This window comes from Argopecten irradians, chromosome 8 (genome assembly GCF_041381155.1).
Source record: "Argopecten irradians isolate NY chromosome 8, Ai_NY, whole genome shotgun sequence".
Taxonomy (NCBI): domain Eukaryota; kingdom Metazoa; phylum Mollusca; class Bivalvia; order Pectinida; family Pectinidae; genus Argopecten; species Argopecten irradians.
In genome coordinates, this window is record NC_091141.1 from 41,680,166 (window position 1) to 41,707,720 (window position 27,555).

Sequence of the window (27,555 nt, forward strand, 5' to 3'; positions counted from 1 at the left end):
TCTGACTCTCTTGGTCTTTTATTGGAATATGGTATAGTCATCATTAACATTTAAAGAAACAGCAACAAAACCCACCAACACAATGAATATAGAATACTGGGATCTTGTCGCCAGCTCTAACAGTCTCTGCATACTGGGACCTGGCACAATCTAAAACCTATATCTATATACTGTAAACAAGTCATTGTCGCCTGCAATTTTAAAGATGCTCCACCGGCGACAGAGCATAAATGATATTCATCATTTGAACAATAATTGGTGTTCAATTGTTTATATATATGTCTAATTAACCCAAAAAAAAATGATATAAAATAATTTGTTTTGCCTTTGGTGCATGCGAAATCAGTACTTCATTCCATATAGGATATAGCGGCACAGAATTTTTTCGGGATGCAATTAATTATATTTTTATATTTTTAACTTGAAGTAAAATTAGAAGCTCAAACTTTTCAATGGTGGTAATGGTGTAAAGTAAGTAAGTAACTTTTGTAACTGATGAAAAATACTAAATCGTCTGCTCCTGTTTTTAATAGTGAAAAAATACCATTTGTCAGCGGTGGAGCATCCTTAAAATTTCATGAGCAACAAAAAAATCACAGAAATTACTTGCTGCAAAATATCCCCAGTAAACAGTTGAACAATTATGAAATTTTGAAGATCATGTTGGTTTACAGTGAATAGTTGAGGTCAGACTGATCAAGTTTCATCTCAATTGTTTACAGGCAAGATTACAATATCAATAAAGATAAATACTATCTGTATAAAATATCTATAAAACTGTTAGCTTTTTGACGTTCACAATTAATCAATCTCACTTATAATGACATTAACTTTAATATTCACCGCTTATATTTTAATGAACTTTTCCATCCATTGTTACATCAACTTATTCTCCCTGAATTTTTCAATAAACTGTTTCAACTAAAATCACAAAAAATATATAAATTGCTTTGGTTTTATTTTTTAAGACGAGATCGAAAATACCTGGTACTCTACTCATACTCATAAGATTACGGAAATCATACAAAATTTATTCAAGACAGAAATAAATTGGAGCACCTTTTTACGTGTAAACTCTATAAAACCGTATCTTGAAAATGACTGTATGTATCTATAAAATATCAGGCTTTGATTCCTCAAAACAAAAAACACAGACTAAAGTCAAAAGTTAGTTTTTTTCTGTATGTAACATATTTTAACAAATTTTGACTAAAGTTCTTTTTCCACTTCAGTTTGTTTCAAGATATCTGAGCTATGTTGCAAAATAATAATCAAAATGAGCTGAAATGTCCTGAAATATGATAATTATGATACTGTATGTTTTTTGTAGATTATTCTGTAAATTATTGGTCACTGAATTATCTTCAAAACAATGGGGAAACAAAATAACTAACAACAAACAATAACATAACTGAACAGCCATACACCAACAACATATAGCAAAGACTCATGAGTGGCATCAACTGTCTCAAAAAATGTGGAAAGCAAGAAAATTGGTCTCTCAGCATACTTGAGTATATCGAGATTTTGATGAAATATTGTTCAAAAACACATAATATTAAACCAATTACCTTTGCTGTACACAGATGCTGCAATTTTCATTTAGAATAATGGTACAAAATTTCAACAAATAAAAATGTTCTGCCAATGTAGGTGTCTACTTTATCTGTCCCGGTCTTAACATTTTGCTGATAAAAGTTTTATGGTCATTTTGATACTCCAGTTACATATGGGTATATTGTATGTGAGTTTTAGTTTCAACTAAATTATTCTAATTATTAGGAAATGACCCTTAGGCATACATTTGATGTGTTATGAAGGGGTTCACATATAGACCCGGAATCTTTCTCAAATTAAAACCTAGTATGCTTGAAATAGAGATATAAGGCCAAAAAAAATGTCTGTTTAGGGTTACATTGGCAAAAAAAATAGGGTCAGGTTGGGAGGATATTTTTTTTTATAATTTTTTTTTTTTTTTTAGTGTCTTTCACTCTTAAATGATGGCCAAAACTGGAGTCTGGATGCGAAATCCCGCAAAAAAAAAATTCGTAGAAAAGTGGAAACAAATTAAGGTCGGTGGTAAAAAATTAGGGTCGGTCGGATAACCCTAAACAAAAAATTTCTGCAAATTCCATGATCAAGATAAATTCACAAAAGTTTATCTCCGCGAACTGGTATCTTTCACAATTCTTACACCAAAGATATTTCCATTCAATTTTAAATCTGCAAAACTTTTAAAATGGAAATCACAAAATTAAGTAGCCGTGAAAGAAAGTTTGCTAACAATATTATATATTGTTCTATAATACTGATTTCATAATGGGTTCAAATGAAAATTGTGTCCAGTTCAAATTAAAGATAAAAGCAGAAACAATTATCCTACTTGAATAAATCTTTTACATATAGATGTTTAAAATACTGAAAATCACTCAATTTTCACTGCAGCTTCATTTTCATGACTTACAGTATTTTTACCATTATTTAATTATACAGATTACAGTCAGAAAAAATTCTACTGTTCCTAAGATTCAAAATACTTCTAATAAATTCTAGCAGTACAGTATATTGCACATTTACAACAAATTTGTAATCCCTTTACCTATACGTGGATTATGTTTTCTGATTAATTGTTAGTCCTAATTACAATCAATTAATGTCTTTTTGTCATTGACACAGACAAAGTTTTAATAATGATTTATCTTTTTTCTAGTAAATAATTTCCAAGACGTTTGCAGTTGTACTGTACATAAAATCAACATTATAAATCATACATTTGTTTATAAAGTGCATGAAAAGGATTTCTCTATTTTCAATTAGAGCTATTGCTTACAAACATGAATGATGAAAACCTAATTCACAATTATACATGATCAATTTATTTTAAATTGTCAAAATCAAAGAGTAAACATTCTTTTCCTTGACAAAATGGCAAAGTCTATCAAAATATTCTGTCTCTTTGCTGTTTCCATCAGTGGATAAACAATGGAAAAAAAGTTAGTCAGCGTTTTCATCCTGTTCCATATTGTCGACGTTATCGTCGCCACGACGATCAGGACTCTGTGACGCTGACCGTTTAGGACTACGGCTGACAGACCTAGACTTATCATCCTCAACTCTTTCAGGAGATCGCGATTTTTTCTCCACAGAATGTGACCTTGACCTTTCATCTCTAGCGGGTGAAGCTGACCTTTTCTCTCTTGACCTTGACCTCGACCTTGCAGGGCTGCCATTGGCTTCCTTTTCTCTGCTGGGTGATCGAGATCTGTTGTTTTCATCCTTCTCCCTGTCGTCCTGTTTATCTTGCTCTTCTTTGTCATTCTCTCTCTCCTCTTTCTTACTCCGATGTTTATCCTCTGGTGTCCTACTTCTGTCCTTCCTCCTCCTCTTTGACCTTGAGTTTGACCTTGATCTAATACAGAGAAAAAGAATCTATAAATTGTGATAATTGTCTAAGAGAAGCTGGACCAGCCCTTCAGGGCAGCCCATAACCCAAGGCTTCTATTAGTCTCAGAGAAGTCTCAAAGAAAAGTGTCTTTCTGGGTCACAAAAAGTGTGGTCTTTAGTTTTGTCTTACAGAGAGTAGCTTAATTCAGGTAACTTATATCATAAATAACATCAAGAGGGAAATCACAAGGTCATATATAACAGGAGGTTGTTATAGTGGGTCATTGAAGCAGGTTTTACTGTATTTCCTTTTTTCAGCTTCCAGCTACTATTTCGTCTTTGATTATTACAGTTAGCTCCATTGCTTGTTGGTATCAATTTTACATCATTATTTTGTAAGCGCAATTCACGTTATTTCTTTGAAAAGTATGACGTTACACTCACGAACACATGACTTCTCGATCAATACCTTTTTGAGCCGATAACTCTATAATATGCAATACAGATTATGCCGAAGCCTAATTTCACCTATCGTATTCAACCCAATAAGCGCCCAGGGCGTTTTAAAACATTGAAAAAATTGAAAAGGTGCTAAATAAGACGAAATGAATGCAAACCTATACAGTTTTGATAGTTTTGGCCTACATTTATACCCAGGCAATTGATATTAAGGCTTAAAAATAAGGAGGGGCACTTATTGGGTCGAATACCGTATTAGTGTTTTCATTTGACCTACCTGCTCCTGCTATGCTTATTCCTCCTCTTACTCCTACTCCTAGACTTGCGCCTACTACGACTTTCACTCCTACTCTTCCTTCGACTACGACTCCTGCTCCTCCTTGACCGACGAGACCTGTCTCTCGACCTTGACCTCGAACGTGACCTTGATTTGCTTCTACGTCGATAGCCGCGGTCTCTGAAAATATTTAATCAACACTTTAGTTCCAAAATTCGAAATACTTTTAGTATATCAAATTAAACAGCTGACTTGTCAGGAGAAATAATCTACATGGGACATCCATTACATTTACTAAATGGATAAACCGGAGTAACGCATGAAATAAACACAAAATTAATGCCAAAAAAAAAAAAAAAACACAAAAAAACTAAAAGGACTTGAATAGAGATGTGTTTTTGTGACACTTCTAAAATGAAAAAAAGTAGGGTCTTACAATAAGCATGTGCATCACAAAACATATTTGGGCAATAAGCTGTCTGATCCTCCTCCACCAGGAATAAGCAAGGTCACAGATATGGCCCCCATACAAAAATCAAGTGCTTATCTCTCTAAACATATTGAAAATAAATAGAACATGAAAAAAGAAATTTAATGAAACAACTTAAATAAAGTTTGTGTAGCTAAAGGAAATACACAAATGTACATAAAAGTGTTTCGGACGACACAAAATCAATAGATATTCCTTGATAAATTTCTCGTGACAAGTCATGTAATCTGTTTGATATTACAGGTTTCTGGTTACATAGATAAACTCATGCTGAAATTTACAGTGTCATAACCTTATAATGGTTCGTCGGCTTCAACCTTATCTACAAAATAAAAAACTGAACAGATATTTTAAAAAAACTATTTCTGATTTAAAATTCACCGGTTGTTTTGAGACGGGACTGTTTTTGTAAAGTAAGCGGTATCCAAAAAATTTACTTTTATGATGTCATATTTAAACTTTGTATCGTAAATAAATTCTTACATTTTGCGGAAATTAGAAAAAATAATTATAATTAAATACTTCATCTAGTAGGTTTTCTATGCTTTCAGGTAATAATAATAGGAAGTAAAACTCTAAAAGCATTTCAATTTCATAAAATGTATAAAAATATAACCATATTTCCATCAATCAGAAAAAAGGTTGTTTTTTTAATTCATACAATTTTCTGATGGAGACTGAAAATTGTCTGTCGCTTAATAAAATAACTCATTCATCCCTTAAAACTCATAATGAACTGTTCCAATCTTTGAGTAAGAAGAGTTCAAATGTGTCTTTAGGGGTGAATGGGCTAAATCGGAGTGTTGATATGAAGCCCCTTCCTTGGTAGCACCTACTGGTAGGTGTAAGTGCGAGTCTTTGTGTAATGATTGACACACTCATTAATACATACCTGTCCACACGACTTGTTAGTGCCTAAGTCAGGCACTACCACATATCTTATATCTTTACAAAACAGCCTTTTGGTTCCCCCACCATCAGGCAACCAATCACAGGGCTCCACCACACAACCAATCACAGGGTTCCACCAATACGCAGACCAACCAATCACAACCCACGGTCATTATTCAATTTATATCCTTCACCATATGACCCCTTCACTGAGCACTCGATCTCACCCAATCTACCATGACTGTGTGAAAAGCGTTTAAATTAGTCAGGAAACTGATTCTTGTGTTTAAAATAGAACAAACAAATAGGAGTAAGGAGGAAAAATACAGGAATGTTTCCGTCTATATAGAGTTCATCTGATTTCAAAAAAGGCTTCTAAGTCTTATCACACATATCCAACTTTCTCAAAAGCTGTTTATATTTAAAATTTAAATTAAATATCTCATTCAATTACAATCAACGGACTTTGTTCTTCTGAATATGGAGAAGTTCACACTGTTGTTACATAAGGTATATTGGTGCTTCTTCAATGTTGTGAAACTATGTCCACATAGTGTATATGAGATAGCTACAACAAAGCAGCTACGTACTACTGGTACTAACATACCTTAAATACAAATACTTTGGCAACAATTGATAATACCACTTCAAAAGACATTGCATTGACATTGTTAACATGTACAATACAAAGTACATAACATCAAGAACATGCAGGTGTTTTATGGAATATAAAAAATAAATCCTACAATCCTCAAAGTTTTTATAGGAAAAATCAAATGGCAAACACTGTCACAGCTAAACATTTTAGCCATTAATGTACCAGTATATTAAACATATGTATACAAATAGAAATAATAAAAAAAGTTTTCTGACTTGAATGACTACATTATGAATATTAAAGTGTTGAATATAGAATTGTGTATCTATCAATTCTAAACTAGACAAGTATATAGCTAGGTTTTCCTAATCATGCAAGTTAATACACCTAAAATTGGTTGTCTAGATTGAAATATATATCCCTCATCCCACACTTCCACAAATATTCCTGAAGCATGCAGGTGACAAAATTTGAACCCCATTGTAATAACTACAAAAGAGGACTTTCACAGTACACATGAACAAATTGAGAATAATGCTGAAAATCATATAATGGATTTAATGCTAAAACTTGCAAAAAAGATGTAAATTACCGGTAATCAGTGAATTCGAAATTATCTTTTAAGAAGGAGGTAGCAGATATGAGGATTGGTTATTAGTAAGGAGAGTCAAGTAATTCTGTGTTTGTATATTACAGAGTTATCTGCCCTTGTGGGTAGGCATATTTATTATTTGAGAGTTGTGTAATTCTGTGTTTGTATATTACAGAGTTATCTGCCCTTGTGGGTAGGCATATTTATTATTTGAGAGTTGTGTAATTCTGTGTTTGAACATTACAGTTATCTGTTATTTGTGACATCATGTGTTTGTAAGCGTAACGTCATACTTTCCGAAGAAATCAATGTAAATTGTGCTCACAAAAAATGACGTCACAATGGTACCTACCCATAAGGGAGTTAACTCTGTAAAACGGAATAAAGTATTATACAATATTAGAAGAAAAGGTCATCCGGATCGCTGATAAAGATGAAAAGACATTAAAGAAATAGATGACCCTCTCTGCTTATAATTATTTATCATGGTTTGAAGATTAACCAATGTCAAGGCAAAATCGACACTTGTTAATATCAAAAAACATCAAAATAAATAAATCATTCTAATAAACTGAACCTGGATATATCGGTATACCGATAATACCGCGCACCACTTATAAACTGTCTGGGAAGGGGAGGGGGCATATGCCTTTTAACCTTTGAGATGCATTATTATGTTGTGATTCACATGTAAAAGACTCGCAAGTTCATGTAATATGGAATACAATGCTGATATTAGAGGCATCACATGTTGTAAAACATCATTAAACCCATGGGATGGGGGCTTTTATAATACAACTTTAAACACCTTCCCTAGAAAAGGAGGGGGGAGGTGTGCGCTTATATTGTTAAACTAATGGGGCATTTATAATACAACTTTAAACTCCTTCTCCAGAAAGAGGGGGGGGGCGCTAATTCCGGAAAGCACAGTATATACAATTTTATTTATACAGATAGCAACCAATGACTTCTGTTACTGACTTAGCTCACTGTCACACTTAGACAATTCCCTACAAACAAAATTAATTGAAATTTCACTGCATTCCAGTGAAACTGTGCAAATTTCCATTTGAATTCCAGTGTTATTTCCAAGGAACAGTGCTAATATTTACCAGGATTTTCATTGGAATTCAAGTTATATTTTTCATTGAAAAGTTGAGATGTTCAATACATTTTATACCTTCTAGGGCAAGTATTAAATCAAAAAACAATTTTGATTGTTTTATGTGTAATAGGCAATGTATAAAACTAGTTGTGATAATTTTGTACCATTTATATTTTAGCATTATCTCTCAGATCTACTCAAATACCTAAAGGTTGTTTTAACTACAAATAAACAATAGGAACTGTTTGATTTTGTTCGTTTGGAGGCCATGCAAAACCTTTTAAATGAAGATGCAAAAACTCTGATTTTTTTCTTCTTCAAAAATAAAACTCAAAAACGTACCTGCGCACTATACGCACAAAAATATGTTACTACAACAGATTTACTGATTAACTGATTAATATTAGTTCACAGTTCAACAGCAAACAAGAGGCTCAGAGGGCATGTATCCATTACCTGGTTCAACTCAGTAATAACAAACATTTTTTTTAAACTGACTTAGGACCTGATGCAACAGTCTCAAATATTGCAGTAACACATTAGATTTATATTAAGATGTCAAATTCAAACTATTTGTATAATTTTGAATCACCACCTACAAGTGTGTCACCAACCAAATTTGGTCAATTTCCGAAATTTGGTTTTCAAGAAGAAGAAATTGATTGCGAATTGTGGACGATCGGATACTGGAGGCCACAGTATGGCATATGTAAGTTCACTTAAGTCCAAACATTACGATGAATTCGTAGTTATAAAATTATTTTCATTCTCGGCCAATATTCCTATCAGGTTTGATACAATTGTGTTTTATTGTATGAAGGGACCATGAAATTCAGCAGCCTTAAAAAGACGTCGCAAGCATTCATGTGTATAAGCCTTGGGTGGTGATAAATTGGTAACTTTTACAATTTTTTTCCACAGGAACTAAAACTATCAGGTTCCACTTTGACTACAGATACAAATTTCAGGAGCGAATGAGTTAAATGCAAGCCTAGCTATTTATCCAGATTCTTAAGTTGTCATCACTACATTTTGAAGCAAAGACACTAGTATTAGTTTGTGTCCTCAGATATTTTCATAAATACCAATCAACCTATAACTGGAATCCTAATTATTCTGAAAATGTAAACAGTAATATTTTGAACAGTGTACAAACAGCTGTTTAAGGCAACACATGCTGACAGGGTCTATAACACATGCGTGAAGACTATACTAAATAAGTGTTACCATTTCTACAACACAAACCCAGTTAATACATTTTTCAGTTAATTAATCCACGAGTAATTTTTAACAGTATGAATAAACAGGACATCAACTTCCATGCAGGTGTTAAATGTCAACTTCTATAGGTAAGTGGTTTCTTTTCACACTTACAACAATCTAAATAATTCTTCATTTCTCTGACAACAATGTAAAACATTATCTAAAACTTGGCGGGATTTTCCCCGCATGCATTTTTATCTTCAAATTTCATCAAGCTTTGAAAGAAAACCACATGAATGTGTGTAAATTTGGAATATGTGTCTTAACACTGTGTACCTGCCGATGGCTAAGACAGCTGTACGTACATTAGTAATCTAAAGGTGATCTATAAGGTGGGACTAAAACCGAGCTGGTAAAAGTATTCACTTTGAGCAGTGTTAGTATTTGTCAGAAAGTTAATACACATGCCCTAAATGTAAGATTGGATAAGAACAGTACGATACTTTAGGATACAATACTGGTATTTAATGATAGTGATGATCATACTAATACTTTTGAAGACATACACTGGTTATCTAACATACTATGTATAGATTTCATTTGTATCAAAATTATAAAAGATTATACATAAGTTTTTGTGCAGTTGATGTAATTAAGACTTTTAAAGATCCTGTTCGCATACATACAACTTGTGTCTCCTTCAAATTCATTTAGTCAATTTTACGCATGGATTTCCTTTGAAATCCATGTGTTTATTTTTTTTCCAAATACAACTGAGAATCTGGTATCCAACACTAGCCGTGAGTGTCCTAGAAAAGGAAACTAAAATAATCAAGGGTAGATGTATTTGTAAAGGTATTTCAGAAATAGAAGGTCTGTTAAATTAACAACCATGCTATTTTTCTTTCGGAAAATACTTAAGATTTTTGCTTTCCTGTAGCAATGAAAACAACCATACAAAACTATTTTCTTAGCAATGTCAATGGTTTAGAAACTGAAAATAATGGGGGGTGGGGGGAAAAGCCGGTTAGTTGTTAGAACTGGTTGAGTACCAAATACATACACTGAGAGTACTATGCTATAGAAGATTATAAGTATTCTGTGTGAGTAGTGTCAATGATTTCTTTTAATACCACTGTCTTAATATTCCTTGATTTATATTTGTTTAAACCTGGTTCAATGAAAAGCCAAGATAGCATTTAAAGTGTCTTCAAGAATATAATTAGGAATGTGAAAATGCCATATAACTTGTTTTTACAATGAATATGAGAAGAAGTAGATGTAATTTGGCTGCATCATATACATAAATAAGTAAGTTGAGTTGAAGCATGACCTAGATTGGAGGTCCGTACCGAGATATTTCTATTTTTACCTGCTGTTGTTACGGCGTCTTTGTCTCCATATCTCTATACAATCTCGGGAGAAGTGACCTTTTTCTCCACATGTGTAACATCGTAAATTGGGGTCAAAGCCACGACTCCGTCGACCTCGTGTTCGTGGACGTGCAAATGAACAGCGTACCCTGCCTCCAGACATTGTTCTAAAACATTGAAAAGCATTTATCTAAAAAAATTGAATAAATGTCATGTGCATTGAAACTAACTTAAAAGATTTTTTTAGCAATAATTTTATGAATAGCTAGTCCAAATATGGTTCTATATGCACCCATATTTGTTGCAATTTTTAAGTGCCCAGTGCACTGATTGGGTCAAATAATAACAAATATGGTATGTACATTAAGTATTAGTTTTCATAAAGGACAGGAATATTCTCAATCTGAAAATAAACAAAATCAAACCAATATAGCAGATTAGGTTCTCATCAAAATTAAGTACAAATGAATGGAATTAGAATGATCACTAACTTGCCATCCATTTCTCGTATAGCTCTCTCTGCATCCTCTTTGTATCTATAAACAATGAATGCAAAACAGGGCGGATTCCTTGCCACCCACACTTCCATAATAGGACCAAATCGGTCAAAGCTTCTCTCTATTTCTCGTTTTGATGGGTCAATGCCGAGGTCAGACACATGGACACGAAAGCCTTCTTCAGGAGATGGACTGCGACTGTCATAACTGTCACTTCGACTTCTTCTGTTTCGACCATAACTTCTGCTGCGGGACCTTGACCTCCCCATGGTGGACAAAATTCTGAAAAAAGAAGGAACAAAAATAACTTTGAGTTGATCATCAAACTTTCTAAAATGCATTATTTCCACATTCATAAAACAAAAGTAAGTGTATACATTCCAATGTAATTATTAATAGAATAAATCCCAACCTAAGACTCTCTAACCACCTTCCATCAGTTATTTAGTTAGGCACTGACAAGCATTCTTTTCTAAGATTGAATTACCTCCCTTATAATGGACAGGTGTGCTAAAAATCACCTTAACTGCATTTTCAACAGGTTGGGGACCATACCGTATATGCAAGATAGTCCTGCATTTGAGTAACAGTCCTGTATTTGAGGGATAAATTTGTTATTCAAATGCAGGATTATGTGGAATGAAAATGGATAGTTGTTTTAAAAATTTGTATCAAAAAAGGGCGTCATCATTTTCAGATACCCATATAACTAATTGAAAACTTTATGTATTTGTTTATGAACTATTGAATTCTATTATCTCACTTTGTAATAAAGTGACAATTTAGGTGCTCTCCATAGACTACAGTGTATAGCCATCAGGGAAATATAGTGCAAATGTCATGGTTGATTGACTTTTACCTGTGTTCTATTTTTAGCCCCATAGTAGGCAATAGAGGTGATTTTGTTTGTGACTTTTACAAACATTTAGATGATGAAATTTGTTTCCATTTGAGTAATAATGTGGAAAGTTGTATTAGTGATGATGCCATATAAAAATTAAGATGCCCTTTTTTGATGACAATGTTTAAATCAACTTTATCACTTTTCATTTCATAGAATCCTGCATTTGCGTAACAAAATTATCCCTCAAATACAGGACTATTACTCAAATGCAGGACTATCCTGCATATACGGGATGGTCCCCAACCTGTTCAAGGCTTTACCTTTATTCAATATCATCAAAATGTCATTTCAGTAGGCAGGTAGCTCTATTTGAAGGACAGGCTTACCACTCAAGTCAAGTGAACTAGCTAAATTTATTCTGATTAGGTCTAACTGTTGGCTAATGGGCTATAGCTAAGAATCACATGTGAAACGTGATGATCATGATGGAACGATCGGCCATGTGTGTTCACGGTCGTTATACATGCAAGCATCATCGAGATTCCTAAATTTTGCTGAGGGAGTGTTGTGTACAATATTGCATAGCGTAACACATGCGTATGATGTAACAAATAACTGCATGACAATATCACAGAAGAAATCAGTAAAATGCGTTTACCTCGTCCGCCTCCTCAGAAAATCAATATCACACTAAACGCTTGACTTATGAGGAAGTGACACGTTGTAAATTAAACATTGATCCGATGCAGATTGATTATCGAAGGGACGAGAATTAAAAAAATAAGTGTATTTAAGTCTAAAATTTATTTTAAATCAGCTTCACGACAAAACAATGAAAATACAATGAATTTAGATATTCATAAACAAAATTTGATAAAATCGCTGCATTTTAAAAATTTCATTGCATTTTCTGAAAACGAGGCTCTCAGTATTCAGAAAACGTCGTGCTGCGTACGCGTGATTCGTGCTGCGTCCTGCAACTGAAGAGACAAAAGTAATAAGTTCATGTGGCCATAGCCGCCACACACTCTTATATTTTAGAACGTAAGTATGACCGGGATATGTCCCAATCATTTTCTGAATTAACGTTCCTGAAACGTGTGCGTGAAATTCTTGTTTTCTTTCGAGGTACCATAACAATGAACATTTCAACATCCGGCATGCTTACACGTGCTGCTTACATGGATAAACTGTACTGTACTTGTTGCCTAATGTTATAGGTTATTCTATTTATGGAAATATTTAATAGATATTGTTAGATAAAAAGGACAGTATTCGTTTGGAACAGAGAGGGAAAATTCTTTATTCAATGCCACAATAATGCACGGTTAGTGAGAAGGACCTATTTTACTATAAAACTCAGACCCTACTTGTAAGTAATTTAACATGTTTCTTATTGTGATTTTGCATGCAGTCGTAACAAGATTTTACGTACTGACTAAGAACTAGTTTTGCATCCTATATAAATTATCTAATATATACTTGCCACATAGACATGCAATTTTTATGATGCTATTTTACTATATGACAAGAAGGAAATGGAGGCGTCGTTAAACGTTGTTTCGATAAAGTCGCTCACAACTCCTAAGATATTGCAACAAAAGAAAATTTGCATTACTTCGAAATAAGCGCTATTAACTTGCTTATATGTTGTCAAGTTCGAAGTTTTTTACGTTTGCAATTGATTTTTGGAGAGAAGTTATAAAAAATGTAAAATTACTAAGAATGTATTGTAAAAAAATCGCATGGTATTGTATTACAGCCATCAGATCTGTATTTACAAGTACCTCCCAAATTAAGCCATAACAAATTTACATAAAAAATTGGTGTGATATCATTACTAATCATACATGTAGTAGTATGATGGCAACAATGTGTACTTGGCGAGAACTGGTCACTTGTAAGTCTATAGTTTCTGAAATACTAAAGAAATATACACTTCCTTGTCTAAATTTTTGTTACAAAGAAGTTTCAATTCTCTGGTTTGTTGCGTGTGGTGTCAAGACTGTATAGAGCAGTCAAGTGTGGCACTTGCATATAGAAGAATGCCAGGAAACATCGGACGACCTGCATTATGAAAATTGAAATTTCATTTATCTATACAAAATTGATTATTACAGGCAGGTGACCAGTTCTCGCCATTGATCTGTTTTCTGATCGATAGAAGACACTACCATTGTGCTGATATCCACGAAAAGTTATCTAAAAGTTTGTGTGTGATCACACACAAGCACCCAGTACATGCAATGGTGAGATTGGGCACTCGGCGATGTGTGTGATCATACAAGCACCCAGTACACTGCGATGGCGAGATTGGGCACTCGGCGAAAACTGGTCGCTTGACAATAGTGAAGGAGCTCAACAAAATTAGTTTCATTTTAAAAATAAGAAGTTGTTTCAGTTAAGATATGTTTAATACCTTATGTTCTGTTTGTTTGCAGTTAATCTTATTGCATAAAATCAATATATTGGTAATGCCTAAAGAATAAGGTCAATAAACTACTTTGTATGTACATGTTATATGTATATAATCAAAATATAATTTAACTAGAAATTGTCATAGACAGTTTGGCGGGCTTTTCACTATATTTAGTTTACAATACCGTCATTGCCAGGTAAGTTAAGAACTAGGTAATGCATGGGTTTTGAAGTTGTAACCAATAAATGACGTTGACTTTCAGCCCTGAATAAAAGTGTGTTTTAGTGAAGATCTGCATGAAGTTTGATCAGCCGAAGATAACTCTCATCTTAATCCAATTCATATTTCCAAATTCGTTCGAGCAAATGATAACGAGATCAAATGCGCCTTAATGTCATCTGACTAGCGGTGTTGTTAAGTATATATACCCCGGTATGTATATTTAAACTCTGGACCCCTGTGACCTTGAACGTATGAAGACTCTTGTCATTTTGGTTATTGTTGAGTCATTTAAAGATGTGAACATATTTGACTCATGTGACCTTGAATATGGGTCAAGGTCATTCCTAGTATCTGACTTTATAGTCCATCCCCTGGACATCTTATATATGAAATATGAAGATCCTAGACCTTACAGAACTTCAGGAGAAAAGTTTTCAAGTTTATTGTTAAAAACAGGACCTTTAACATTTGACCCTTACCGAAAACCGGAAGTTGCCATTTTTTGTAATAACATGTAGAGAGAAAAAGTTTACGCTTAAGATTATCTGCAAAAAATATTATTGGATGAAATCTGTGAAAAGAATTGTTAGTGAGTTATAAGCATTTTTAAATTTTAAGATATGACGTCATAGCGGCCATTTTGTTTTTCTGGTGAAGATGAAAATCATATCAAACGTTAGAGAACATTAGAGGGGTCTTTTCTATAGCAATTGCAGACTATATTAGTCATTCAGTTCGACAATATATAATGTTAAACATTTTGGCGGGAAATTAGCAAAGATCAAAGGATTGTTCAAAATGGCATACAGCATTAACCGGAAGTGCTACCGAAAAATAAAAGACACCAAATTCATCGGAATGACATTCTGCATCGATATGTAAAAAGAAATTTCGCAAAATCAAAAAAATAAAAATTCGTGAACTTTGACCTCATAGCGAACTTTTTAGTTTGACCTTTGACCTAATTGCTGTAATTGAATAAAAGTTAGTCTTTTATACAATCTACATCAAAAATATTTGCTGTATCTTAAACGGTTTTTGAGTTATGGCTGTTTTAAACTTTTTAGTTATGACGTCATGGCGGCCATCTTGGATTTTTGACCTACTTAAAAATGTTGCGGTCACCCCTTCAACTCATGCCATACAATAAAGCAATAAGGCCATTGGCATACCTCTTACCATTTTGAAGATCTTTTGGACACAAAAAAGTGTAGAAGAATAATAATAACAAAAAAACAGAACAAAAACAATAGGTCTTTTTCACCACATGGTGAAAAGCCCTAAATATGGAGAGATCCATTTCTTGTAGCATAGAAAAGCTTGCACAGGTAGACTACATATCTCTCTTACCATTTCAGATGTCCCGTGGCAATAGCCTTGATTCCAAAGTGTATGTTGGAGATATCTCCAGAGATGCCTCGGAGAAAGAGCTTGAAAGAGCATTTGGCTACTATGGCCCTTTGAGGAATGTTTGGGTAGCCAGAAATCCTGCTGGCTTTGCCTTTATTGAGTTTGAGGACCCAAGAGATGCAGATGATGCAGTTCGAGGGATGGATGGCACGTAAGTCAACATGTAACTTTTTGTGGAAAAAAAAAGATTCAATAACACTATCATAAATCATTGACAATATGGGACATAAGACTTTCTGTCATAATGATATTAAGAAAATGTATGGGCCTGTAACTCACTCAAACTTTCATGAAGTCGCATCATGAAAAAGTAAAGAACATGATGTTTTGTTTGATTTTGCAAAAAACTGAGTAGAATTGTCTGCTTAGAAGTTTGTTCTAGATGTTTTATTATAGTTTCTTACTTTTTAACCACATGCATTTGTTAAAATGTTGAATGACTAGAGAATATATATAGATTGTTTATCTGAAGCTGCTTGTCCTTTTACAATTTTATGTTTTCATAATAAATCTGTTTTTGATACATAGAACCATCTGTGGAAGCCGTGTACGTGTAGAACACTCTACTGGAAAAGTGCGTCCAAAACCTTGGCTACGAGCATCCCGAGGCCCACCTCGGAGTCGACGTCCTTTCCATCCAGACGACAAATGTTATGAATGTGGGGGGCGGGGACATTATGCCTATGATTGTCCAAGAGTCAACAGTAGACAAAGCAGTTCTTCTAGACGATCCAACAGAAGATCTCGGTAGGTTCATCCACTAAGGCAACTAAGCCTTTCTGTTTTGTTTTATTTATCTTTGATGAACAAGCTATATTGTAATGTTTTCGAAATTTTCAGTTCTTCTTTTAGCTGTCAAAATATTTTTATAAATTTTGTTCATTGCTTGAGTTCCAATGTAGATTTTGGCCACATGGTTTAGTTGATTGAGAAAAAGCGATAAAATCAATTCTATTTCTTTTTCTTTGTTTTGCAAATGTTTAGAATGATATTCTTTGTCTTGTGTTTTTGTTTTAGATCTAATTTTCTTTGTTATTACTCATAATAACTAATATATGTTGTGATACTTTCAGAATAAGACATGTGATTCTTCATTAGATTGTGATGTTTCAACTTGTGCTTTTAAATTTTTTTTTACTTTTCATCAAACAAAACAATGTAAAAATTCATAATGGAAACTAAATATTTTCCCAAAATTTTAATATCAGTAATTTTCATCTAAAAGGTGTATATCAATTTTATTTGCTAATAAAACCTTCGAAAAAATACAACTTTTTTTGCACCAAGAATTTTTGAAACATATAAATATTTGAGATTTTATTTCTGCAATGTTGTGTATTTGTTGATGCGTGTACGTGTCTGATGCATGCATTAAACCAACACTGACATGTTGCCTGTACATGCTTTGCAGAATTTATCCACTTCTATGATCAGCAGCTAGAACGAGTACAACCTAGCATCGCGTCAGTGCTGCCCCCCTAACTCAGATAGATCTACTTGACAAACACAACAACCATCCAACTCCATCGATAGTTCGTCATGATTTTCGTCATCAGATTATGCGTCACGATTTTGATCCATATTCTCCCTTCTTCCACTGTGAGAAAGAGTCGGCCAACACTGCGTCACAGTTTGAAATTAGAATTCTCGACCGACACATCCAAAACGATAAGATTCTTCTTCCCAGCTTAACTCCGAGATCGTGTCACAAAACGAAATTTATCATCCAAGAGATTGTGATCTAGAGCTCACCACACAATGAAATCTTTCATCCCAGAGATCGAGAGTTCATCCCACAATGAAATCTTTCATCCCAGAGAGAGCACATCCCACAATGAAATCTTTCGTCCCAGAGTGAGATTTTCCGCATTTTTCAGCTCTTGCGATTGTTTGATGATATCACCCTGCTTGGAGGTGTCATCTCTCTCTAGGTTATATTAGTGGAGTCTTTCGATCATCCTTTCTAGGCCTCTATCATCTGTCGTTAATCAATCTCGATCACAACATCTCCAATTTAAAATGCCCACTGAAACATATTCTTATTTTAAATGAAAACTACCGTAAACCGTAAGTGAAAATCAGATATTTGCTAAATACCATAATCTGTTGTAAATTTTAGGTCTTTTTGTTCACGATGGAAATTTATCACTTGATTTTACCCTTGATGTATAGAAAAATATATTTTTGAGGTAAAAGTTCATGTATTTTGCTTTATTTTTGCAAAAATAAGTAAAGTTAAGGTTGATTGCTATAGTGATAAAAAATGAAATGCTAAAATAAGCGAGTAGGTCATAATAATAAAATGTTTGATTCATTTAACTAATTTCATGAAATATTCCAAAAAAAATTATTTCAAAAGTTTAAACTGAGAATTGTTAATGCAGATTGCATTTTAGCTGTATTCGAAAATTTACATTGTGACAGATACTAAATCACCAAGTTTTTCAAAACTGATACTATTGTTCTTATTTTTAATTTGAAATGTTTTATAATTATCTGTCTATTGTTTTAAAACAATTTTACTCTAGCATTTCTGTCGATTATTTGTGGAAAGTGTTCATAATAAGTTGATTATTTGGGGATTTTCATGGTGAATAACGATGCACAGTTTGACTCTATGCTCTAATTACTAGTTAGTGTTAACTATTTATTAATAACATATTGATATGTATATAGGTCGAGGTCACGGTCGAGGTCAAGGAGCCCCCGTGGTAGGAGAAGCAGGAGTTACTCAAGGAGTCCATCTCGCAGTCGTTCACCACGATACAAGAAGCGCAGCATGACCAGAAGCAGGTAGGGTTTGTCACACAATTATAAATAAAGGATCCAACAGGATTGCTATGTTTAGTCTACTCATGTCACACAATTATAAATAAAGGATCCAACAGGATTGCTATGTTTAGTCTACTCATGTCACACAATTATAAATAGAGGATCAGACAGGATTGCTATGTTTAGTCTACTCATGTCACACAATTATAAATAGAGGATCAGACAGGATTGCTATGTTTAGTCTACTCATGTCACACAATTATAAATAGAGGATCAGACAGGATTGCTATGTTTAGTCTACTCATGTCACACAATTATAAATAGAGGATCAGACAGGATTGCTATGTTTAGTCTACTCATGTCACACAATTATAAATAGAGGATCAGACAGGATTGCTATGTTTAGTCTACTCATGTCACACAATTATAAATAGAGGATCAGACAGGATTGCTATGTTTAGTCTACTCATGTCACACAATTATAAATAGAGGATCAGACAGGATTGCTATGTTTAGTCTACTCATGTCACACAATTATAAATAAAGGATCAGACAGGATTGCTATGTTTAGTCTACTCATGTCACACAATTATAAATAGAGGATCAGACAGGATTGCTATGTTTAGTCTACTCATGTCACACAATTATAAATAGAGGATCAGACAGGATTGCTATGTTTAGTCTACTCATGTCACACAATTATAAATAGAGGATCAGACAGGATTGCTATGTTTAGTCTACTCATGTCACACAATTATAAATAGAGGATCAGACAGGATTGCTATGTTTAGTCTACTCATGTCACACAATTATAAATAGAGGATCAGACAGGATTGCTATGTTTAGTCTACTCATGTCACACAATTATAAATAGAGGATCAGACAGGATTGCTATGTTTAGTCTACTCATGTCGCACAATTATAAATAGAGGATCAGACAGGATTGCTATGTTTAGTCTACTCATGTCACACAATTATAAATAGAGGATCAGACAGGATTGCTATGTTTAGTCTACTCATGTCACACAATTATAAATAGAGGATCAGACAGGATTGCTATGTTTAGTCTACTCATGTCAATTATGTCACACTATGTTTAGTTACTCATGTCACACAATTATAATAGAGGATCAGACAGGATTGCTATGTTTAGTCTACTCATGTCACACAATTATAAATAGAGGATCAGACAGGATTGCTATGTTTAGTCTACTCATGTCACACAATTATAAATAGAGGATCAGACAGGATTGCTATGTTTAGTCTACTCATGTCACACAATTATAAATAGAGGATCAGACAGGATTGCTAGGATCTCATGTCACACAATTATAAATAAGGATCAGACAGGATTGCTATGTTTAGTCTACTCATGTCACACAATTATAAATAGAGGATCAGACAGGATTGCTATGTTTAGTCTACTCATGTCACACAATTATAAATAGAGGATCAGACAGGATTGCTATGTTTAGTCTACTCATGTCACACAATTATAAATAGAGGATCAGACAGGATTGCTATGTTTAGTCTACTCATGTCACACATCAATGTTATAAATAGAGGATCAGACAGGATTGCTATGTTTAGTCTACTCATGTCACACAATTATAAATAGAGGATCAGACAGGATTGCTATGTTTAGTCTACTCATGTCACACAATTATAAATAGAGGATCAGACAGGATTGCTATGTTTAGTCTACTCATGTCACACAATTATAAATAGAGGATCAGACAGGATTGCTATGTTTAGTCTACTCATGTCACACAATTATAAATAGAGGATCAGACAGGATTGCTATGTTTAGTCTACTCATGTCACACAATTATAAATAGAGGATCAGACAGGATTGCTATGTTTAGTCTACTCATGTCACACAATTATAAATAAAGGATCCAACAGGATTGCTATGTTTAGTCTACTCATGTCACACAATTATAAATAGAGGATCAGACAGGATTGCTATGTTTAGTCTACTCATGTCACACAATTATAAATAGAGGATCAGACAGGATTGCTATGTTTAGTCTACTCATGTCACACAATTATAAATAGAGGATCAGACAGGATTGCTATGTTTAGTCTACTCATGTCACACAATTATAAATAGAGGATCAGACAGGATTGCTATGTTTAGTCTACTCATGTCACACAATTATAAATAGAGGATCAGACAGGATTGCTATGTTTAGTCTACTCATGTCACACAATTATAAATAGAGGATCAGACAGGATTGCTATGTTTAGTCTACTCATGTCACACAATTATAAATAGAGGATCAGACAGGATTGCTATGTTTAGTCTACTCATGTCACACAATTATAAATAGAGGATCAGACAGGATTGCTATGTTTAGTCTACTCATGTCACACAATTATAAATAGAGGATCAGACAGGATTGCTATGTTTAGTCTACTCATGTCACACAATTATAAATAGAGGATCAGACAGGATTGCTATGTTTAGTCTACTCATGTCACACAATTATAAATAGAGGATCAGACAGGATTGCTATGTTTAGTCTACTCATGTCACACAATTATAAATAGAGGATCAGACAGGATTGCTATGTTTAGTCTACTCATGTCACACAATTATAAATAAAGGATCCAACAGGATTGCTATGTTTAGTCTACTCATGTCGCACAATTATAAATAGAGGATCAGACAGGATTGCTATGTTTAGTCTACTCATGTCACACAATTATAAATAGAGGATCAGACAGGATTGCTATGTTTAGTCTACTCATGTCACACAATTATAAATAGAGGATCAGACAGGATTGCTATGTTTAGTCTACTCATGTCACACAATTATAAATAGAGGATCAGACAGGATTGCTATGTTTAGTCTACTCATGTCACACAATTATAAATAGAGGATCAGACAGGATTGCTATGTTTAGTCTACTCATGTCACACAATTATAAATAAAGGATCCAACAGGATTGCTATGTTTAGTCTACTCATGTCACACAATTATAAATAGAGGATCAGACAGGATTGCTATGTTTAGTCTACTCATGTCACACAATTATAAATAGAGGATCAGACAGGATTGCTATGTTTAGTCTACTCATGTCACACAATTATAAATAGAGGATCAGACAGGATTGCTATGTTTAGTCTACTCATGTCACACAATTATAAATAGAGGATCAGACAGGATTGCTATGTTTAGTCTACTCATGTCACACAATTATAAATAGAGGATCAGACAGGATTGCTATGTTTAGTCTACTCATGTCACACAATTATAAATAGAGGATCAGACAGGATTGCTATGTTTAGTCTACTCATGTCACACAATTATAAATAGAGGATCAGACAGGATTGCTATGTTTAGTCTACTCATGTCACACAATTATAAATAGAGGATCAGACAGGATTGCTATGTTTAGTCTACTCATGTCACACAATTATAAATAGAGGATCAGACAGGATTGCTATGTTTAGTCTACTCATGTCACACAATTATAAATAGAGGATCAGACAGGATTGCTATGTTTAGTCTACTCATGTCACACAATTATAAATAGAGGATCAGACAGGATTGCTATGTTTAGTCTACTCATGTCACACAATTATAAATAGAGGATCAGACAGGATTGCTATGTTTTTAGTCTACTAAATGTCAACAGGACACAATTATAAATAGAGGATCAGACAGGATTGCTATGTTTAGTCTACTCATGTCACACAATTATAAATAGAGGATCAGACAGGATTGCTATGTTTAGTCTACTCATGTCACACAATTATAAATAGAGGATCAGACAGGATTGCTATGTTTAGTCTACTCATGTCACACAATTATAAATAGAGGATCAGACAGGATTGCTATGTTTAGTCTACTCATGTCACACAATTATAAATAGAGGATCAGACAGGATTGCTATGTTTAGTCTACTCATGTCACACAATTATAAATAGAGGATCAGACAGGATTGCTATGTTTAGTCTACTCATGTCACACAATTATAAATAGAGGATCAGACAGGATTGCTATGTTTAGTCTACTCATGTCACACAATTATAAATAAAGGATCAGACAGGATTGCTATGTTTAGTCTACTCATGTCACACAATTATAAATAGAGGATCAGACAGGATTGCTATGTTTAGTCTACTCATGTCACACAATTATAAATAGAGGATCAGACAGGATTGCTATGTTTAGTCTACTCATGTCACACAATTATAAATAGAGGATCAGACAGGATTGCTATGTTTAGTCTACTCATGTCACACAATTATAAATAGAGGATCAGACAGGATTGCTATGTTTAGTCTACTCATGTCACACAATTATAAATAGAGGATCAGACAGGATTGCTATGTTTAGTCTACTCATGTCACACAATTATAAATAGAGGATCAGACAGGATTGCTATGTTTAGTCTACTCATGTCACACAATTATAAATAGAGGATCAGACAGGATTGCTATGTTTAGTCTACTCATGTCACACAATTATAAATAGAGGATCAGACAGGATTGCTATGTTTAGTCTACTCATGTCACACAATTATAAATAGAGGATCAGACAGGATTGCTATGTTTAGTCTACTCATGTCACACAATTATAAATAGAGGATCAGACAGGATTGCTATGTTTAGTCTACTCATGTCACACAATTATAAATAGAGGATCAGACAGGATTGCTATGTTTAGTCTACTCATGTCACACAATTATAAATAGAGGATCAGACAGGATTGCTATGTTTAGTCTACTCATGTCACACAATTATAAATAGAGGATCAGACAGGATTGCTATGTTTAGTCTACTCATGTCACACAATTATAAATAGAGGATCAGACAGGATTGCTATGTTTAGTCTACTCATGTCACACAATTATAAATAGAGGATCAGACAGGATTGCTATGTTTAGTCTACTCATGTCACACAATTATAAATAGAGGATCAGACAGGATTGCTATGTTTAGTCTACTCATGTCACACAATTATAAATAGAGGATCAGACAGGATTGCTATGTTTAGTCTACTCATGTCACACAATTATAAATAGAGGATCAGACAGGATTGCTATGTTTAGTCTACTCATGTCACACAATTATAAATAGAGGATCAGACAGGATTGCTATGTTTAGTCTACTCATGTCACACAATTATAAATAGAGGATCAGACAGGATTGCTATGTTTAGTCTACTCATGTCACACAATTATAAATAGAGGATCAGACAGGATTGCTATGTTTAGTCTACTCATGTCACACAATTATAAATAGAGGATCAGACAGGATTGCTATGTTTAGTCTACTCATGTCACACAATTATAAATAGAGGATCAGACAGGATTGCTATGTTTAGTCTACTCATGTCACACAATTATAAATAGAGGATCAGACAGAGGATTGCTATGTTTAGTCTACTCATGTCACACAATTATAAATAGAGGATCAGACAGGATTGCTATGTTTAGTCTACTCATGTCACACAATTATAAATAGAGGATCAGACAGGATTGCTATGTTTAGTCTACTCATGTCACACAATTATAAATAGAGGATCAGACAGGATTGCTATGTTTAGTCTACTCATGTCACACAATTATAAATAGAGGATCAGACAGGATTGCTATGTTTAGTCTACTCATGTCACACAATTATAAATAGAGGATCAGACAGGATTGCTATGTTTAGTCTACTCATGTCACACAATTATAAATAGAGGATCAGACAGGATTGCTATGTTTAGTCTACTCATGTCACACAATTATAAATAGAGGATCAGACAGGATTGCTATAGTTCATAATAGTCTACTCATGTCACACAATTATAAATAAGGATCAGACAGGATTGCTATGTTTAGTCTACTCATGTCACACAATTATAAATAGAGGATCAGACAGGATTGCTATGTTTAGTCTACTCATGTCACACAATTATAAATAGAGGATCAGACAGGATTGCTATGTTTAGTCTACTCATGTCACACAATTATAAATAGAGGATCAGACAGGATTGCTATGTTTAGTCTACTCATGTCACACAATTATAAATAGAGGATCAGACAGGATTGCTATGTTTAGTCTACTCATGTCACACAATTATAAATAGAGGATCAGACAGGATTGCTATGTTTAGTCTACTCATGTCACACAATTATAAATAGAGGATCAGACAGGATTGCTATGTTTAGTCTACTCATGTCACACAATTATAAATAGAGGATCAGACAGGATTGCTATGTTTAGTCTACTCATGTCACACAATTATAAATAAAGGATCAGACAGGATTGCTATGTTTAGTCTACTCATGTCACACAATTATAAATAGAGGATCAGACAGGATTGCTATGTTTAGTCTACTCATGTCACACAATTATAAATAGAGGATCAGACAGGATTGCTATGTTTAGTCTACTCATGTCACACAATTATAAATAAGGATCAGACAGGATTGCTATGTTTAGTCTACTCATGTCACACAATTATAAATAGAGGATCAGACAGGATTGCTATGTTTAGTCTACTCATGTCACACAATTATAAATAGAGGATCAGACAGGATTGCTATGTTTAGTCTACTCATGTCACACAATTATAAATAGAGGATCAGACAGGATTGCTATGTTTAGTCTACTCATGTCACACAATTATAAATAGAGGATCAGACAGGATTGCTATGTTTAGTCTACTCATGTCACACAATTATAAATAGAGGATCAGACAGGATTGCTATGTTTAGTCTACTCATGTCACACAATTATAAATAGAGGATCAGACAGGATTGCTATGTTTAGTCTACTCATGTCACCACAATTATAAATAGAGGATCAGACAGGATTGCTATGTTTAGTCTACTCATGTCACACAATTATAAATAGAGGATCAGACAGGATTGCTATGTTTAGTCTACTCATGTCACACAATTATAAATAGAGGATCAGACAGGATTGCTATGTTTAGTCTACTCATGTCACACAATTATAAATAGAGGATCAGACAGGATTGCTATGTTTAGTCTACTCATGTCACACAATTATAAATAGAGGATCAGACAGGATTGCTATGTTTAGTCTACTCATGTCACACAATTATAAATAGAGGATCAGACAGGATTGCTATGTTTAGTCTCTACTCATGTCACACAATTATAAATAGAGGATCAGACAGGATTGCTATGTTTAGTCTACTCATGTCACACAATTATAAATAGAGGATCAGACAGGATTGCTATGTTTAGTCTACTCATGTCACACAATTATAAATAGAGGATCAGACAGGATTGCTATGTTTAGTCTACTCATGTCACACAATTATAAATAGAGGATCAGACAGGATTGCTATGTTTAGTCTACTCATGTCACACAATTATAAATAGAGGATCAGACAGGATTGCTATGTTACTAGTCACACTATCTCAGGATTGCTAGTTTGTCTCACACAATTATAAATAGAGGATCAGACAGGATTGCTATGTTTAGTCTACTCATGTCACACAATTATAAATAGAGGATCAGACAGGATTGCTATGTTTAGTCTACTCATGTCACACAATTATAAATAGAGGATCAACAGGATTGCTATGTTTAGTCTACTCATGTCACACAATTATAAATAGAGGATCAGACAGGATTGCTATGTTTAGTCTACTCATGTCACACAATTATAAATAGAGGATCAGACAGGATTGGTATGTTTAGTCTACTCATGTCACACAATTATAAATAGAGGATCAGACAGGATTGGTATGTTTAGTCTACTCATGTCACACAATTATAAATAGAGGATCAGACAGGATTGGTATGTTTAGTCTACTCATGTCACACAATTATAAATAGAGGATCAGACAGGATTGCTATGATATATGAAATTTATTTTAATGTGTTTGATACAAAAGCCATTCATTTCAGATTTATCACATAACTTATATTTATGACTCTCAATTACCTGTATAAGAGTTGCAGTTTCAGGCTCATATTTGATGTTTCTGTCTACCAAGACATTCGTACAACGTCCTATTTTGATCTTGACATTATTATCTGTGATGTCACAATAGTGTTATTGTAGGTGTGTTTTACGGCTGAACGGTTATGTGACATGCATTATACTGTAAAACAAAGAAAGACAAGACAGTGCATTATACAAATTGTCTCTCAAACAGAATATTCTCCTGACGACTGATATTTCCAACCTGTTAAGATGTTGATTTAATTTCCTTTCAGAACAAGGAGTCCAGTTCACAGATCGAGGAGTCGTTCTCGCGACTGATCCATCACCTGTCCATTACAATTCATCACAGACACACTACTGGTGTTTTTATTTTACAGTCATTCTAACTTTCAAACATGTTCCAATCACTATCTCTTTAGATTGAAGTTTTTCTCGAATTTTAAAGCCATTGTAATGTTGATTTTAAATCACTGTGTCAAATCTTGATATTAGTATTTTCTTGTGTTAACTTTATCATTTATTGATTAACATTTTAATTTGATGATCGCGACAGGTGTAGAGATGCACCACAGAAGTTCTGTACATACTCATTTTTCATCTCGTTTGTCCTGCTATATATTACCAAATGTATTGTGCTAAAGAAGGATAACACATGGTAGGGACTCCATTGTATAGTAAGTTTTGATGTATAAAATGCTCTTTTGAATGTAAATAAATCTATTAAACATGAACAGTTTTCAGTTATTTTTCATAAATGTTGCTCTGCTACAATGTCTTTTCCAGTATGAGAATAACTTAACTAATCATTGATTTGATTACTCTGTTTCATTTCCGATTTAATTCAAACTTCATTGAATAGTGCAAGATTCATTATCTTATCACTGATTGAATCCAGGTCTTCGTGTGATAAACACAGATAAGAAAGTTATATTCTCTGTATTCAGGGCATTTGCTCATTGTAAACATACTTATTTTAGCAGTAGTTTTAGTCTTTGAAGTGCTAAATTCATGTGTAGCACTAAATTTTATTATTTTTTCCTGGTATTGACTCACCGATTTGGGCTTATAAATCATTATTTGCAGTTTTTCTA

General features: G+C 33.8%; 2 protein-coding genes across 2 annotated transcripts; one reads left to right on the forward strand and one right to left on the reverse strand.

The window, feature by feature from the left end:
• Positions 1-2: 2 nt before the first annotated feature.
• Positions 3-12,460, reverse strand: LOC138330393 (probable splicing factor, arginine/serine-rich 6). Its single transcript, XM_069277985.1, has 5 exons — positions 12,372-12,460; positions 10,864-11,151; positions 10,372-10,539; positions 4,121-4,300; positions 3-3,409 (listed from the first exon to the last, which is right to left on the reverse strand). The coding sequence occupies exons 2-5, from the start codon at positions 11,136-11,138 to the stop codon at positions 2,995-2,997; spliced, it is 1,038 nt and encodes a 345-aa protein (XP_069134086.1). The 5' UTR covers positions 11,139-11,151; positions 12,372-12,460; the 3' UTR covers positions 3-2,994.
• Positions 12,461-12,599: 139 nt separating this feature from the next.
• On the forward strand, positions 12,600-27,195 carry LOC138330394 (serine/arginine-rich splicing factor 7-like). Its single transcript, XM_069277986.1, has 5 exons — positions 12,600-12,757; positions 15,713-15,915; positions 16,293-16,511; positions 18,441-18,557; positions 26,737-27,195. Exons 2-5 carry the CDS (start codon positions 15,713-15,715, stop codon positions 26,780-26,782), a joined length of 585 nt encoding a protein of 194 aa, XP_069134087.1. The 5' UTR covers positions 12,600-12,757; the 3' UTR covers positions 26,783-27,195.
• Positions 27,196-27,555: the final 360 nt, after the last annotated feature.

Coding starts and splice junctions, on each gene's coding strand:
- LOC138330393 (XM_069277985.1), bottom strand. CDS start 11,138: ATGGGGAGGTCAAGGTCCCGCAGCAGAAGTTATGGTCGAAACAGAAGA. Junction 4,301..10,371: donor AGACGCCGTAACAACAGCAG/GTAAAAATAGAA, acceptor AAATATTTTCAG/AGACCGCGGCTATCGACGTA. Junction 3,410..4,120: donor AATAAGCATAGCAGGAGCAG/GTAGGTCAAATG, acceptor TCTCTGTATTAG/ATCAAGGTCAAACTCAAGGT.
- LOC138330394 (XM_069277986.1), top strand. CDS start 15,713: ATGTCCCGTGGCAATAGCCTTGATTCCAAAGTGTATGTTGGAGATATC. Junction 15,916..16,292: donor GTTCGAGGGATGGATGGCAC/GTAAGTCAACAT, acceptor TTTGATACATAG/AACCATCTGTGGAAGCCGTG. Junction 18,558..26,736: donor CGCAGCATGACCAGAAGCAG/GTAGGGTTTGTC, acceptor ATTTCCTTTCAG/AACAAGGAGTCCAGTTCACA.